The sequence below is a fragment of the Sceloporus occidentalis genome, unplaced genomic scaffold (genome assembly GCF_023333645.1).
Source record: "Sceloporus occidentalis isolate IW3139 unplaced genomic scaffold, rSceOcc1.0.p SCAF_4, whole genome shotgun sequence".
Taxonomy (NCBI): domain Eukaryota; kingdom Metazoa; phylum Chordata; class Lepidosauria; order Squamata; family Phrynosomatidae; genus Sceloporus; species Sceloporus occidentalis.
The window spans coordinates 199819448-199832605 of record NW_028316984.1 but is presented as its reverse complement, the minus strand read 5'-3'; the positions used below and the strand labels follow the sequence as shown (position 1 = coordinate 199832605).

The 13158-nt window shown below is 43.2% G+C and overlaps 1 protein-coding gene across 1 annotated transcript in view; it reads left to right on the top strand.

Moving 5' to 3' along the window:
- NID2 (nidogen 2) overlaps window positions 1-13158 on the top strand; it is an 86318-nt gene that overhangs the window by 31878 nt on the left and 41282 nt on the right. The window contains exon 4 of the mRNA XM_089522885.1: window positions 3826-4523. Coding sequence (XP_089379011.1) covers window positions 3826-4523 — 698 coding nt within the window. The remainder of the gene's footprint in view (window positions 1-3825; window positions 4524-13158) is intronic.

The window sequence follows — 13158 nt, the reverse complement described above, 5'->3', positions numbered from 1 at the left end:
CAGTGCAATGGAATATTGGGCTGTGCCATTTGTTGTGGCACCAGAGCTCTCTTGACAGAGAAGGCTAAATATCTCCAAAACTACAAATTCCAGGTTTCCCTAGCATTGAGCCATGGCAGTTAAAGCAGTGCCAAACAGCATTAGTTATGCAGTGTGGATAGAGTCATAGCAAGTTTTTCCAAATACCTCTCCTTGGACATATCTCTGGCACCCACCCACTGTTCACCTTGGTTTTATGTTCAGTTCTTTCTTCAGTGTTATCTTGTCCATTGCTTCTTTACCTGTTGTGCACTTTAGTAGCCAGACATTGCCTTATATAGTAGTTCTTTGGTATCCAGGACTCCCCATAGGTACCAAAATCCACGCATGTTCTAATCCTGTTATATGCAATGGCATATAAATAGTGCCCCTTGTATAAAATGACAATGCCTTGCTTTTGGAATATATATATATATATATATATATATATATATATATATTTGTTTGTTGTTGTTGTTGTTGTTGTTGTTGTGTGCCTTCAAGTCATTTCTGACTTACGATGACCCTAAGGCAAAGCTATCATGTCTTTCTTTTTTCTGGCAAGTTTCTTCAGATGGGGTTTGCCGTTGTCATCCTCTGAGGTTGAGAGAGAGTGATTGCCCAAGGTCACCCAGTCGGTTTCATGCCCCAGCTGGGATTCGAACCCTGGTCTCCAGAGTCATAGTCTCACACACACACACACACACACACACACACACACAGAGAGAGAGAGAGTAGGAGTCAGATTTCAGTAGATATATGCCCCACCCCTTTCTGGAGATTTCTGGAATTTTCTCCTGATGGTCTCTCATCCAAGTATTAATCAAGCCAGACCCTGCTTAGCTTCCAAGACCAGAGAAGATTGGGTGCATTTATGGTGGTGTGGAGGTCTTCCTCCATACAAAAACCATACATTAGGCTTGGGTCATTTAAAAATGACTCTCTTCCCTATAATTTGGATCTCCATTGTTATCTGTGGCACATAATGGTTTCAACATACAGTTCGTATAAAGCAGAGTGTTATGGTCCGTGTCTATGTCAGCATGTTCTCTTTATCGGCACTGATGTGTGCTCCTCCAGCATGTTGCCGATGAAAACTGGGACATGTGGTCAAATTGGCAAACACTGTTAACGAGGAAGAATACAAATGCTGGAATTGGTTGTAGCAGTTTGCTTTTGCCAGAGCCTACTGGGAAGGGCAAGATTCCACCCCCTTCTCTCCCTCCTACTGAGTTAGTTGAGTACAGACTACTTTTGCACTTCAGTTTGCAGCAATTGAAGTAAGCTGAACATGAAGGGGGAGGAGGTGAGCTAAACCGGGGCATTTTAAAGGCTGCTGAAAAAGTGGGAGGACATATGATTAATCAAGTCTTTCTCTGCCAAATATGGTATGATATTGCTGCAGGTGGTACACTTAAGAAGATAATCACATTTGTATGAAACATTCATTGTTGATATGCCCTGGAACTGGGCTGCAAAGGAACACTGTGCAACTTTGTGTGTATGCGCCAGGACAATAATGTACAAGAGCAGACAGTCTTTGGAAATATTCCTGTTCCAAGGCATTTATATGTTGTTACACTGTCCCCAGTTTCCTCCCCATTCCCTTTCCCTCGTGTATCATGTTTTATTAGACTGCAAACATATGTCTCAGTGTTTTGACTGCCCTCTTGTAGAGGCGCCGCCTGAATGTGAAATTAACCCAGTTTGTCTTATCCCAACTTGATGTTTGTTTCAGATGTGTTGAATCACAACTCTGGTTGTTCCCAGCAGCCATGGAATAAGTTCAAGGACTTTCCAACCTCAGTGTCATGCTACTGTATGAAGTTTCACTTAATATATATATTAATGTTGTTTGCTATAGGTCTTCAACTTGACTCTGACTTATGCTGACCTCATTTTAGCCTTTTCATGCCAGGCTTAACTAAAGACGGTTTGCCATTGCCTTCCTCTGAGTCTGAGAGAGTGTGAATTGCCCAATGTCACCCAGTGGGTTTCCGTGGCTGAGCCAGGATTTGAACCCTGGTCTCCCAGAATTATAATTAAATACTCAGACCACCCCACCCCACTAGCTGTCATTTATTAATGACTTAATATTTTTAATGATTATAAAAATGATTATATATAGAGTTGGTCATAGGCCAGGAGTGGACAAGATCCCAGATGCCAGCTATGTCTTCAGGAATTTGCTATAGGCTACACAGCTCCATAAGTAGGTCTTTTTTTGCTTTTTTTACCCCCAAAGCTAGAAGTGACTGGAGGTTAATTTCCAGTTTTGAAAGAAAATTGGAAACGCTGCTGTCAGATATAAGGATGATCTGACCTTCCACATTGGTTAGAATGCAGCTCCCAACTTTATTCACCTTTGGCTGTCCTAACTAGGGCTGATAGGAACTGCAATCCAATAACACTTTGGAAGCCTGCATGATTTCAACTTTACACTAAGCCAAGAGCCACCATGGTGTAGTGGTCTGAATGCTGGACCAAGACTCAGAGAGACCAGGATTCAAATCCCAACTCAGCCATGGAAATCCATTGAGTGATTTTGAGCAAGTCACTCTTTGAGCTTATAGAGGATGGCAGTGGCAGACCTCCTTTGAAGAAATCTTGCCAAGGAAGCCCTGTTTTTAGAACCAGTGTTGTATAGTTGTGCTTGAACTACATGAGGCTAGGGTTCGAATACCCTGCTCAGCCATGGAAGCTCTCTAGATGACCCTGGACAAGTCACGTTCTCTCAGCCTTAGAAGAAGGCAACAGCAAACCTCCTATGAATAAATTGTGCCCCCCCCAACCCAAACAAACTTCATGACAGAGTCAATGTACATTGGAGTCCATTTGAAGTCATCTAATAACAAGAGCAATGAAAGCAAGATCCTGTACACTGCTTTAGAGAAGAGTTGCCACTCCTGTAGCCTTTTAAGAGTGACATTTCTCTGTTTTGGGGGTAAAAGTTTTTTCATGGTGAGACAGTGCCAAAGGGACCTGGGGAAGCCATAAAACTGGCTTTGCTATCCCCTCCTTAGACATTGAGATCATTTACAGATGGGGGGACACTTGGCTTGACAGCAGTATATGTGAAAGGGATCTAGGAGTTTTAGTGGACCATAAGCTGAACGTGAACCAACTGTGTGATGCAGCAGCTAACAAAGCCAATGCAATTCTAGGCTGCATCAATAGAAGAGTCTAGATCAAGGCCTGCTTTGGTCAGGACTCACCTGGCATACTGTATCCAGTTCTGGGCCCCACAATTCAAAAAGGACATTGAGAAGCTGGAGCGTATCCAAAGGAGGGCGACCAAAATGGTGGAAGGTCTGGAAACCACCAAGCCCCCTGAGGAGCTGCTTATGAAGCTGGGTATGTTTAGCCTGAAGAAGAGAACTTCTATTATCTATTATAACTTTAAGGGGTGACATGATGGCCATGTTTAAATATTTGAAGGGATGTCATTATTGGGGAGGAACAAGCTTCTTTTCTGCTACTCCAGAGGTCATGGAGCAGAGGATTCGAATGACAGGGAAAAAATTCTACTTAAACATTAGGAAGAGCTTCCTGACAGTAAGAGCTGTTTGACAGTGGAATACAGTCCCTCGGAGAGTGATGGAGTCTGCAGGTTTTTAAACAGAGGCTGGATGGCCATCTGGCATGGGTACTTTGACTGTGTCTACCTGCATGGCAAGGGGTTGGATTGATGGTCTCTTGGCAGTTCTAGTATTATATGAATCTATGCCTAGTGATGTGCATTCATTTTAATTGTTGCTTGTTAATGAATAACTGTGGGCTTTCTTCTGCATTCTTTTCTTAATTCAGGTGGAGCAATGCTGGGATCCCTGGTGTCTGGGTCTTCCATATTGGCAGCTCTTCCCACCTGGAGAATGTGATCCCAGCTTCAATTGGAAATGGGCCTCTTCCTCCCCCAAGAAATCCAGAGAGTAGCACTGTGGATGGTAACATCCTGGAGCCTGAGTATCCCAGTTTGAGCCTCGATTATGCTGACTCCTTCTATGAAGAGGCAGAAGATGATGAGTATTTGCCTGTGACAACCACTGAGTTGGTGTCGTCTGACTTGGAGACAAGGACACCTGGCTCTTCCTTGAATCCTGATGCCCAACTCGATTACAATGAGCCAAGGCATTCCGGAGGTGCTAAACTGGATTTGGAACAAGAGTCCACATTGTATAATCTGGCCACCAGCTCGCTTCCTCCGTACCCGGATCTGGATTCTGTCCTGCTCTCCCTTGGGAAGGAGTTACCAACTGCAGCATCTTCTGTATCAGAAGAAGACTCCCAAAGTCCATCCTTACCACTGGTTTATGAGAGCCCAATTGAGGCGGTTACAGCTGTCCTGCTAGGGCAGGAAGACAGGGGTCCCCCTTCAGAGACAGAGAACTATCCTGTCTACCCTGAAGGAGAGGTTATCCTGGAAAGCTTCCCAGGCAATGCTCCACCCTTCAGTCCCAGGAGACGGGTCGTTGGGATAGATGAAGACATTAGTTTCAACCCAGACGGTAAGCTTCTAAGGGTGAGCCAGCATGATGCAGTGGTTTGAGCACTGAACTATGACTATGGACACTAGGGTTCAAATCCCCAATCTGCCATGGGAACCTACTGGGTGACGTTAGACAAGTCACACACTTTCAGTCAACCTCAAAGGGAGGCAAGGGCAACCCTCTCCAAACAAGTGAACCCTGTAATAAACCCTAAATACCCTAAAGACATGGGATCCCTTATGATCTTGGAAGCTAAGCAGGGTTATCCATGGTTAGTACTTGGATGGGGACTGCCAACAAATAATAGGTGCTTGTAGGCTATATTTCAGAGGAAGGAACTGGAAAAACCACCTCAGAATATTCCTTGCCTCAGAAAACCCTATGAAATCCATAGGGTCACCATACATTGACAATGATTTGAAGGCGCGCATACACACACACACACACACACACACACACACACACACACTCAGTCTCAGAGGAAGGCAATGGCAAATCTATTTTCAAAAATCTTGCCAATAAAACCCCTTGATAGGTTCACTTTAGAGTAACCATAGGTTGGATATGATTTGCACACAACAACAATGCTTTGCCAGTTTAACTGCCATGGTTCAATGCTATCGAATTCTAGGTAGTTCTGTGAGATATTTAGCCTTCCCTGCCAGAGAGCTCTGGTGCCCAACAAACTCCGAAGTCTGGCATTCCATAGCACTGATCCATAATGTCAAACTGCTTCTCAATGTACTACAACTGATTTGCTGGCATCCTGTTATATTTATCTATTATTTACTTATTGATTCAATTTATACCTAGTTTTTCACCTGGTGTGGTACGCAATCTGGCTTAATGTGGTGACTGAGTGACTTAGGTGTTTGTAAGTGGAGCTTACTGTGATTGTTAGTGACTTACCTGCTTGGAAATGCAGCTTTGCACATGCTTAAATTCCTTTGTGGGCAAGGTTGTTGTTATTGTTGTTGGTACGTACCTTCAAGGCAACCCTAAGGCGCATGGTGTAGTGGGGGGGGGGCGCTACTATTTATACAAAAATGTTTTACATTTGGCAGCTACTCCTTATCAAAGGGAGAGAGGAGGCAGGTCAGACTATAAAGATCTAGCTGCTCTCAGCTCCAAGGAGAAGGAAAAGGTGAGTACATTCCATCTGAGATCACACTTTCATTCCCTGTGTACCAACTGAGCTGAGACCAGCGGCTTCTTTATGATCTGAATCACCTCCTCCTTCCCTCCCTTCCCCAGACTGCCCACCTACTGCTGACAAATATGGGAAGACACAGAACTACATGCATATAGGATCTCAGCCATTCTCTGAGACTCTTTTCTCTGAACCACAGTTGCCTTGAAGCCCTCAGGCAATTTTGCTAAATGAATTGCATGTGTCTCATCCTGCAAAACCCCACTGAGACCATCTTTTACTTATTAGTGTATTCCCACGCCCACTAAAACTATTCTGTTTCCTAGACTGAAAATGGAGGGCGAGTTTATTCTTGGCACCCACGTTGAGAATGCACAACAGTTAGAATGATTGGTGCAAATGGCTGTTTTGAGCACACTTCCAGATTTAGGGGCAAAGATAGCACAGTGACTTGTACAGAAAGACAATGGGACAGACTCCCTTGAAGGCTGGTAATTCTGTTTTGAGAGCCAGCCTGGTGTAGTGGTTTAGTGACTGTGACTCTGGAGGCCAGGGTTCAATTCTCCATTTGGCCATGGAAAGCCACCCTAGAAAATCCTGTGAGAGGTTCACTTTAAGGTCGCCGTAATGAAGGCACACATCAACAACAAATTCTGTTTTATCTTTTTGTGTTGCTGTAGCTGTAGTAGTTGTTGTTGTTACCACCCTTGAATTGATGTCGACTCATGGACATCTCCAAGACTCTCTAGTCTCCACTATTCTAGGTTCTTGCAGATTCATACCCATGAATTAATTGAGTCCATCCACCTAGGATCTGGTCTTCCTCTCTTTCTATTTTCCTCCACCTTTCCCAACATTATTGTCTTTTCTAATGATTCATGCCTTCTCATGATGTGGCCAAAGTATGATAGCCTCAGTTTAGTCATCTTTGCCTCCAGGGAAATTTCAGGCTTGATCTGTTCTAGGACCCATTTATTTGTTCTTTTTGCTGTCCACAGTATCATCAGCACTCATCTCCAGCACCACCCTTCAAATGAATTTATTCGTTTTTTGTTCATTTCCTTATTGCCCAGCTCTGACATCCATACATGGTAATGGGGGATACAATTGCTTGTATGTGCGTAGTTGTGTATCTTTGCCTTTAGGAACTTTTCTATTTCTTTAATTGGTGCTTTCCCCATTCTTAGTTTTCTTCTGATTTCTTGTCTGCAGTGCCTCTTCTGATTAGTGTTTGATCCAAGGAACCCTCTTTTACTGTTTTTATGTTATCATTATCTAGGTTGTATTTGTGAAGGTCCTCCGTGGTCTTTATTTTTGTTTATGTTCAACAGTAAGCCTGCCTTTGTTGACGTTCCTTCCTCCTATTTTCACTCCTCCTTCTTTGTGTCATTAGATGGGATGGGAGCTCCCAGTCCCAAAGTTGGCCTGTTGTTCTTCTCTGGTATCCTGAGGCTTTAATAACTTTTACTTGGAAGCATCCTGAAGCTTTGGGACATCACCCACACTGGTCATCTCTTTGGGCAAGTGTCTCACCTGGTCTCTTGCCTGTGACTGCTGACCTCAATAAATGCAACTTGACCCTATCACCTCAGTAATCCTTTGTTTACCTGGAGATAAGACTATATCCTAAAACGTGTGGATGAGGCTGTCCTGTCCTGCGCCTCCTGCACCAGGGCTTTCCCGCCCGTGAGCACGGAGGGCTCTAAAGCAGGAGCTCATCCCTTGCTTTGTTGCCAGCCAGCCATTGGCCAGCTGGCCAAAGGGGACGGGCTCCTCAGCGCGCGCCACCCTGGCCTCAGCAGGGGCCAGTGGCAGCGCGCACACCTGCCCTGCTTTCCTGCGTGCGTGCACGCGAGCCTAAAGAAGAGGAGGAGGAGGCGGGGGGGAGCAGAAGGAGGAAAGGTGAGTCAGTGGCCATTAGGTCTGCCTTGGGTTTTTTGGTTTTTTAAATTAATTTTTAAAAATATATAATAATAATAATAATAATAATAATAATAATAATAATTTTATTTATATACCGCCCTTCCCATGATCAGGGCGGTGAACAACAGATCAGGATAATACAATATAACAATTAAATATCACATAACTTAACAAAATCAGTATAACAAATACAACATTACAATAACCATACAATTATTAAAACCGATATTAAAACCCCTAAAGCCAGCTACCCTTGCTGTCGGGGGGGGGGGGGGGAAGACTAGCTGGAACTTATATTGGGGAATGCTGTTTGAAACAGGAAGGTTTTCAGTTCCTTCCTGAATTGGTCCAGGGAGGTGGCCAAGCGGAGCTCTATGGGCAGCATGTTCCAGAGGGTCGGGGCGACGATGGAATATGATCTCCTTGTTGTGGAGACTAATCTAGCCCCTGGAACCCTCAGTAGTTGCTGCCCAGATGTTCTGAGGGTGCGGGGCGGAATGTATGGGGAGAGGCGGTCCTCAAGGTATCGGAAGCGAATGGGCAGCCAATGCAGATCTTTAAGCACAGGTGTAATATGGCTGGTCCTGGGAGTGCCAGTGACCAGTCTGGCTGCCATGTTCTGTACCATCTGCAGCTTCCGAGTATGGTACAAGGGTTGCCCCATGTAGAGTGCATTGCAGAAATCCAATCGAGAGGTTACCAGAGGATGTACTACCATTTCAAGGTCCCTCTGGGCCAGGTATGGACGCAGCTGGAGCCGAAGCTGATAACAGGTGCTCTTGACCGTCGCATTCACCTGAGCTGTAAGGTGAAGCGACGAATCAAGAAGCACCCCCATACTTATTTTATTTTATTTTATTAATTTTATTATTGCTTGTTTTATATTTTATTTCATTAATTTTAATTATTTCTTGTATTTATTTTATTAATTTTTATTATTGCATTTTTCCATTATTTTTATTAATAAATATATACACCCCTGTCTTTTTTTATTTATTTTTTCATTATTTTTATTATTAAATATATACACCCCTGTCTTTTTTTAATTTATTTTTTCATTATTTTTATTATTAAATATATAAATATGGCCAGAAAGGGAAGTCCATTTCTGCCATCTGTCTAGGAATAATGCCAAAATGTCCTCCATTTTGATCATGCCTTAGAAACATGCATTTAGATTAACATTTTTTTAAAAAGCATCAATTTTTTTCACGTGCCCTCCTTTTTTTATAAAAACGTGTCCTACATTTGAAAATGTTGTCCTACATTTGTCCTACATTTGTCCCGGTTTGGAGGTCCTGGCTTATGGCAACCCTACCCAGACAGCATGGCTGATAATATTTTCAGGCTCTGATTATTGCAAAAAGTAATCACCCCAAACAATTTCATCTTACATGAACACATTTAAAATTCCTTACAAAACAGGCAAGGCCAACTATTTTTCAATCAATCTTATTTATGAGCAATCCCTAAGCCAAAAAGTCAAATTCGCCAAACCCTTCTGAGACAGTCAGTTGTAGATAGATCAGAGTGCATTCATCCTGAGAAAAAGAAAGAATCCCCATGCACGTGCAACTGATACCCATCATGGTTATTAGGCAAGGTTTGCGTAAGGGATGGCTGTTGGCCAACCCAGGGGTTTCGCCAGTCTCTGTCTCCCCTTCCCAACAGCTGGCAACAGCAGCAGACTTCTGGGCCTTCAGCCAGAGCAGCCTATGGGTGTTTAGAAGACTGGCTCTCCAGAGGACCTGTAAGAAGGATAAAGGAGCTATAAATGTGGGGAGGAGGAAGGAGTCCCCCCAGTCAGCCAACCATAGCCTTTCTGTTGCATGAAACAGGATGCTCAACAGCTGGGAGACATTGCATGCAAAAAAGGCCCTCTGGGGAAAATCTGGTGGGATTTGATGGTGTGACTGGGGAAGGAACGTGGGGAAGCAACTGGAACACTGAGAACCATTTACAACGAAACATCAGGACTCACCAGAGCAGGGACGTAGCCAGGATTTTGGGAAGGGGGAGGTCCAGACTAAGTGCCGCCATTATAATGGGGCTTGGGTGCAGCAGCGCAGCAGCACACACCATTCATTTTATCTAATGGAAGGGGGGGTCCGGACCCCAAGAACCCCCCCCCCTTGGCTACGTCCCTGACCAGAGGTGGGTCAGTCTCATCCATGACTTGCCTAAAGCCAGTAGTTCTCAAACATTGATCCTCCAGATGTTTTGGACTCCAGCTCCCAGGCTTGGCTTTCTGTTAGCTGAAGCCTAAAACATTTGGAGGATAAACATTTGACAAACTATTGCTCTAGCCATGTTTGTCCGGAATATCAGTACACAAACAGATCTTTTATTGGTTTTGAGACTAAGCAAAAGAAGTTGTGGCATAAACTTCCATAGACTTGGTCTACTTTCTCAGAAGCATGGAGTGAACTGATGCCCAGGAAGGACCTTTCTAATCAGACTATATGAATAGCCATGGAAATGCAAAACCTGTGGGTATGAGGATGAGGTGACCAGTTCAGCTCTAAAGATGGATGGTTGTTGGGGGATAAAGGCAGGAGGAAAGATGCTGCCTAATGCCAGGGTGGGTGGATTAACATATGAATGGTGGAGGGAGTTTTGGAACTTGGTGTGTCCAGGCTGAGAACCAGAAAGGAGATGTGATAAACTGATACCAAGAGTGCCTTCATGAGTCTGGGATGTTAACCAATGTTACAATATGTGTAGTGTGCCACAAAGCCCTTGTCTCTGTTCTACCCATTGTTGATGGATTTGAGTTAGTGGATATATTCCATTTCAGCTGTTCCTCTTTCCTATCTTCCCTTGTAGTTTTTTTGTGCAGTGACTGCTATCCTGAGGTCATCACCATACCCACAAGTTTTGCATTTCTGTAGCTATTCATACAGTCTGATTATAAAGGTATTTCCTGAGCACTAGTTCACTCCATGCATCTGAGAAAGGAGACCAAGACTACAAAAGCTTATGCTACAATGTCCTTCACTCAGGTTACTCTCAGAGGTGCTACAAGATCCCATTGCATGCTGCTTTAAACAATCTTGAATTTTAATAGCATTGTGGGTTTCTCTGTAATTATATCCATTTTTTCCTCACTGGAGTTCCAGTTCACATAATTGGATGGCCTGACAGTATCCTGGAGTCAATCTCTGAGGATGCTAAAATTCACAAGCTATTGTACCAAGTATACATAATATTGAACAAAAAAAACCTCACAAAGATATTTATATTAAATTTCAGGCATATGTAAGAAGAAGAAGATGTTTGTAATTATAAGGCAGTGGCTGAAATCCTGCATGGTACAGTGAGACCACTGCTTGGTCCCCCTTGAATCTGGCTGTTATAAGAAAGGAAATCCACATGATGGAAACAAACAAACAAACAGCTTCATTTATATACTGCTTCATACTGAACTAACAGTCTCTAAGCAGTTTACAAAGTGTAAGCTAATTGCCCCCAGAATCAGGGTACTCATTTTAGCGACCTTAGAAAGATGCAAGCCTGAGTCGAGCTTGAGCCCCCTTAGCTGGGATTGAATTTGCAACCTTATGGTTTTGAGTGAGTGACTGCAGTACAGGCATTTAACTACTGTGCCACTGCGGGCAAGGCTTATATCTATAGGCACATGTAATTACATAGTTATGGGCACATTTTCACATTTCAGCCCATTCTTTCCACATTTCAAACATGAGCGATGAAGACAAGCAGTCTGGCTGAAATCAAACAGAGGAGACCCCTCTACTCAGTCAACAACCCTTCCATTATGGCTCCTGCCATGTTACAGAATTGATGCAGTTTGACACCACTTTAACTGCCATGGCTCCATTGTATGCAATCTTGGGATTTGTAGTTGTTGTGGCACCAGTGCTCTCTGACAGAGAAAGCTAAGCATCTCACAAAACTACTAATCCCAAAATTCCATAGCATTGAGCCATGTCAGTTAAAGGAGGGTCAAACCGCATCAGTTCTGCAGTGTAGATACAGCCTAAATCCTATGTCAGTATAAGGCAGGGGTAGGCCAAGTGTGTATGGCCCTTGGGGCCCCAAAGTAGCCTCTAAAGCTTCAAGGGCCAACTTTTTTTTTTGCCTTCAAAATGGCTAAATCCACCCACAATCTCACAGGGAAAAGAAGCCTAAAGACTGGCCAAAATGGTGGCCCACAGTGAGTAACTTCAAGTGTGCCAAAACATGATGATGTGAAGGATGCAAGGGGAAAATGTTCTCAGCCCCCTCCCCAGGTGCCCATCCCTATTCTTGCTGGATCTTGCTTGCTGCTGAACCATTGGGTTTTTGCCCTCAGCTGAGCAAAAGAACTATGTTTTGCCTGCCTCTTGTTGAAAGAGATGGTTGCACAATTCCATGCAAACAATAAAAACAAGAAACATAAAAACAGTGAAATTCACTTAAATAGTAAGAGGAATGTATGTTTAAGCAAGAAAATCCTGCACAACCCACAACAGCATTAAAAGCCAGCTATAAAACATAATGGAATGCCTGGAATGCAATTTAAAGAAAGAAAATTCAACTCAGAGAAATATAGTAGAGAGGGTTTGGATGGGCTTATAGAGGAAAGACCATTTTTCAGATTTTTAATTAAGAACATTAGATGTAGTAGCCATTGGGTGGCTTCTATGACAGTAGGTGGTGACTTCGCTTTGGGTTTTAGTATAAACTTTAAAAGGGGTTCCTACTGGTTATAGATGGGTTCTTTTTCCATAGGCATTTTAAACTGTGCATGGAAATGAACTGATAAGTGTATAACTGTCTCCCATGTAATATTTTTGATTTAGACTTTTAACTGAATTTGTGTGCTCATAACAAACAATGATTATTAGCATGCTTTCAGAATGTTTTTATAATTTAAAAAAATTAACTAACCAAACAGAAAAGGACGAAACCTTGCTTTGTACCTGGATTTTGTAGAAGCAATGCCATAATTTTGTAAAGTAACAAACACAATAGCTGGTCGTCTTTTGTTCTGTTCTGTGGTGCTCTTTGTTGGATAGTTATTTTACTATAAAATTAAATTATTAATAAGCAAGGAATTAGATGGTAGCCAACACAGCTGTTGAAGTGTTGGCCAAGTTGTGTTCCTAAAAGCAAGGGTAGGGGACCTTTGGCCTTTGGGATGCTTTGGACTACAACTCCCAGCATCCCTCTCCATTGGCTGTAGAGGTGGGGGCAATGGGAGTTGTATATAAAAACATCTGGAAGGCCAAACGATTCCCGCCTCTATGTTTAAGCTGGTCCCAGTGAGTGACCCATACAGCTGTACTTTGTATTTTCTACTAAAGGGCTAAAATGTTGCACACGCCGGGGGCAGCCGTCTAAATGTGGCACCAGTGAATTGGAAAACTATACACTGTCCCTGTTTTCCCTTTAGCTGTGGTTGCAATGTTTCCTTTTTACAACCAAAGCATTTTGTTGCTTTTAAAAAGAAAAAAATGTTGGCTGCAATACTGGATCCCAGGCTATGATGCATAACTTTACAATGACAGACCAATGCACAACATCTCCTGATGTGCAAGTTTACAATGATGGAGCTATATGGCTGACATGATAACACAG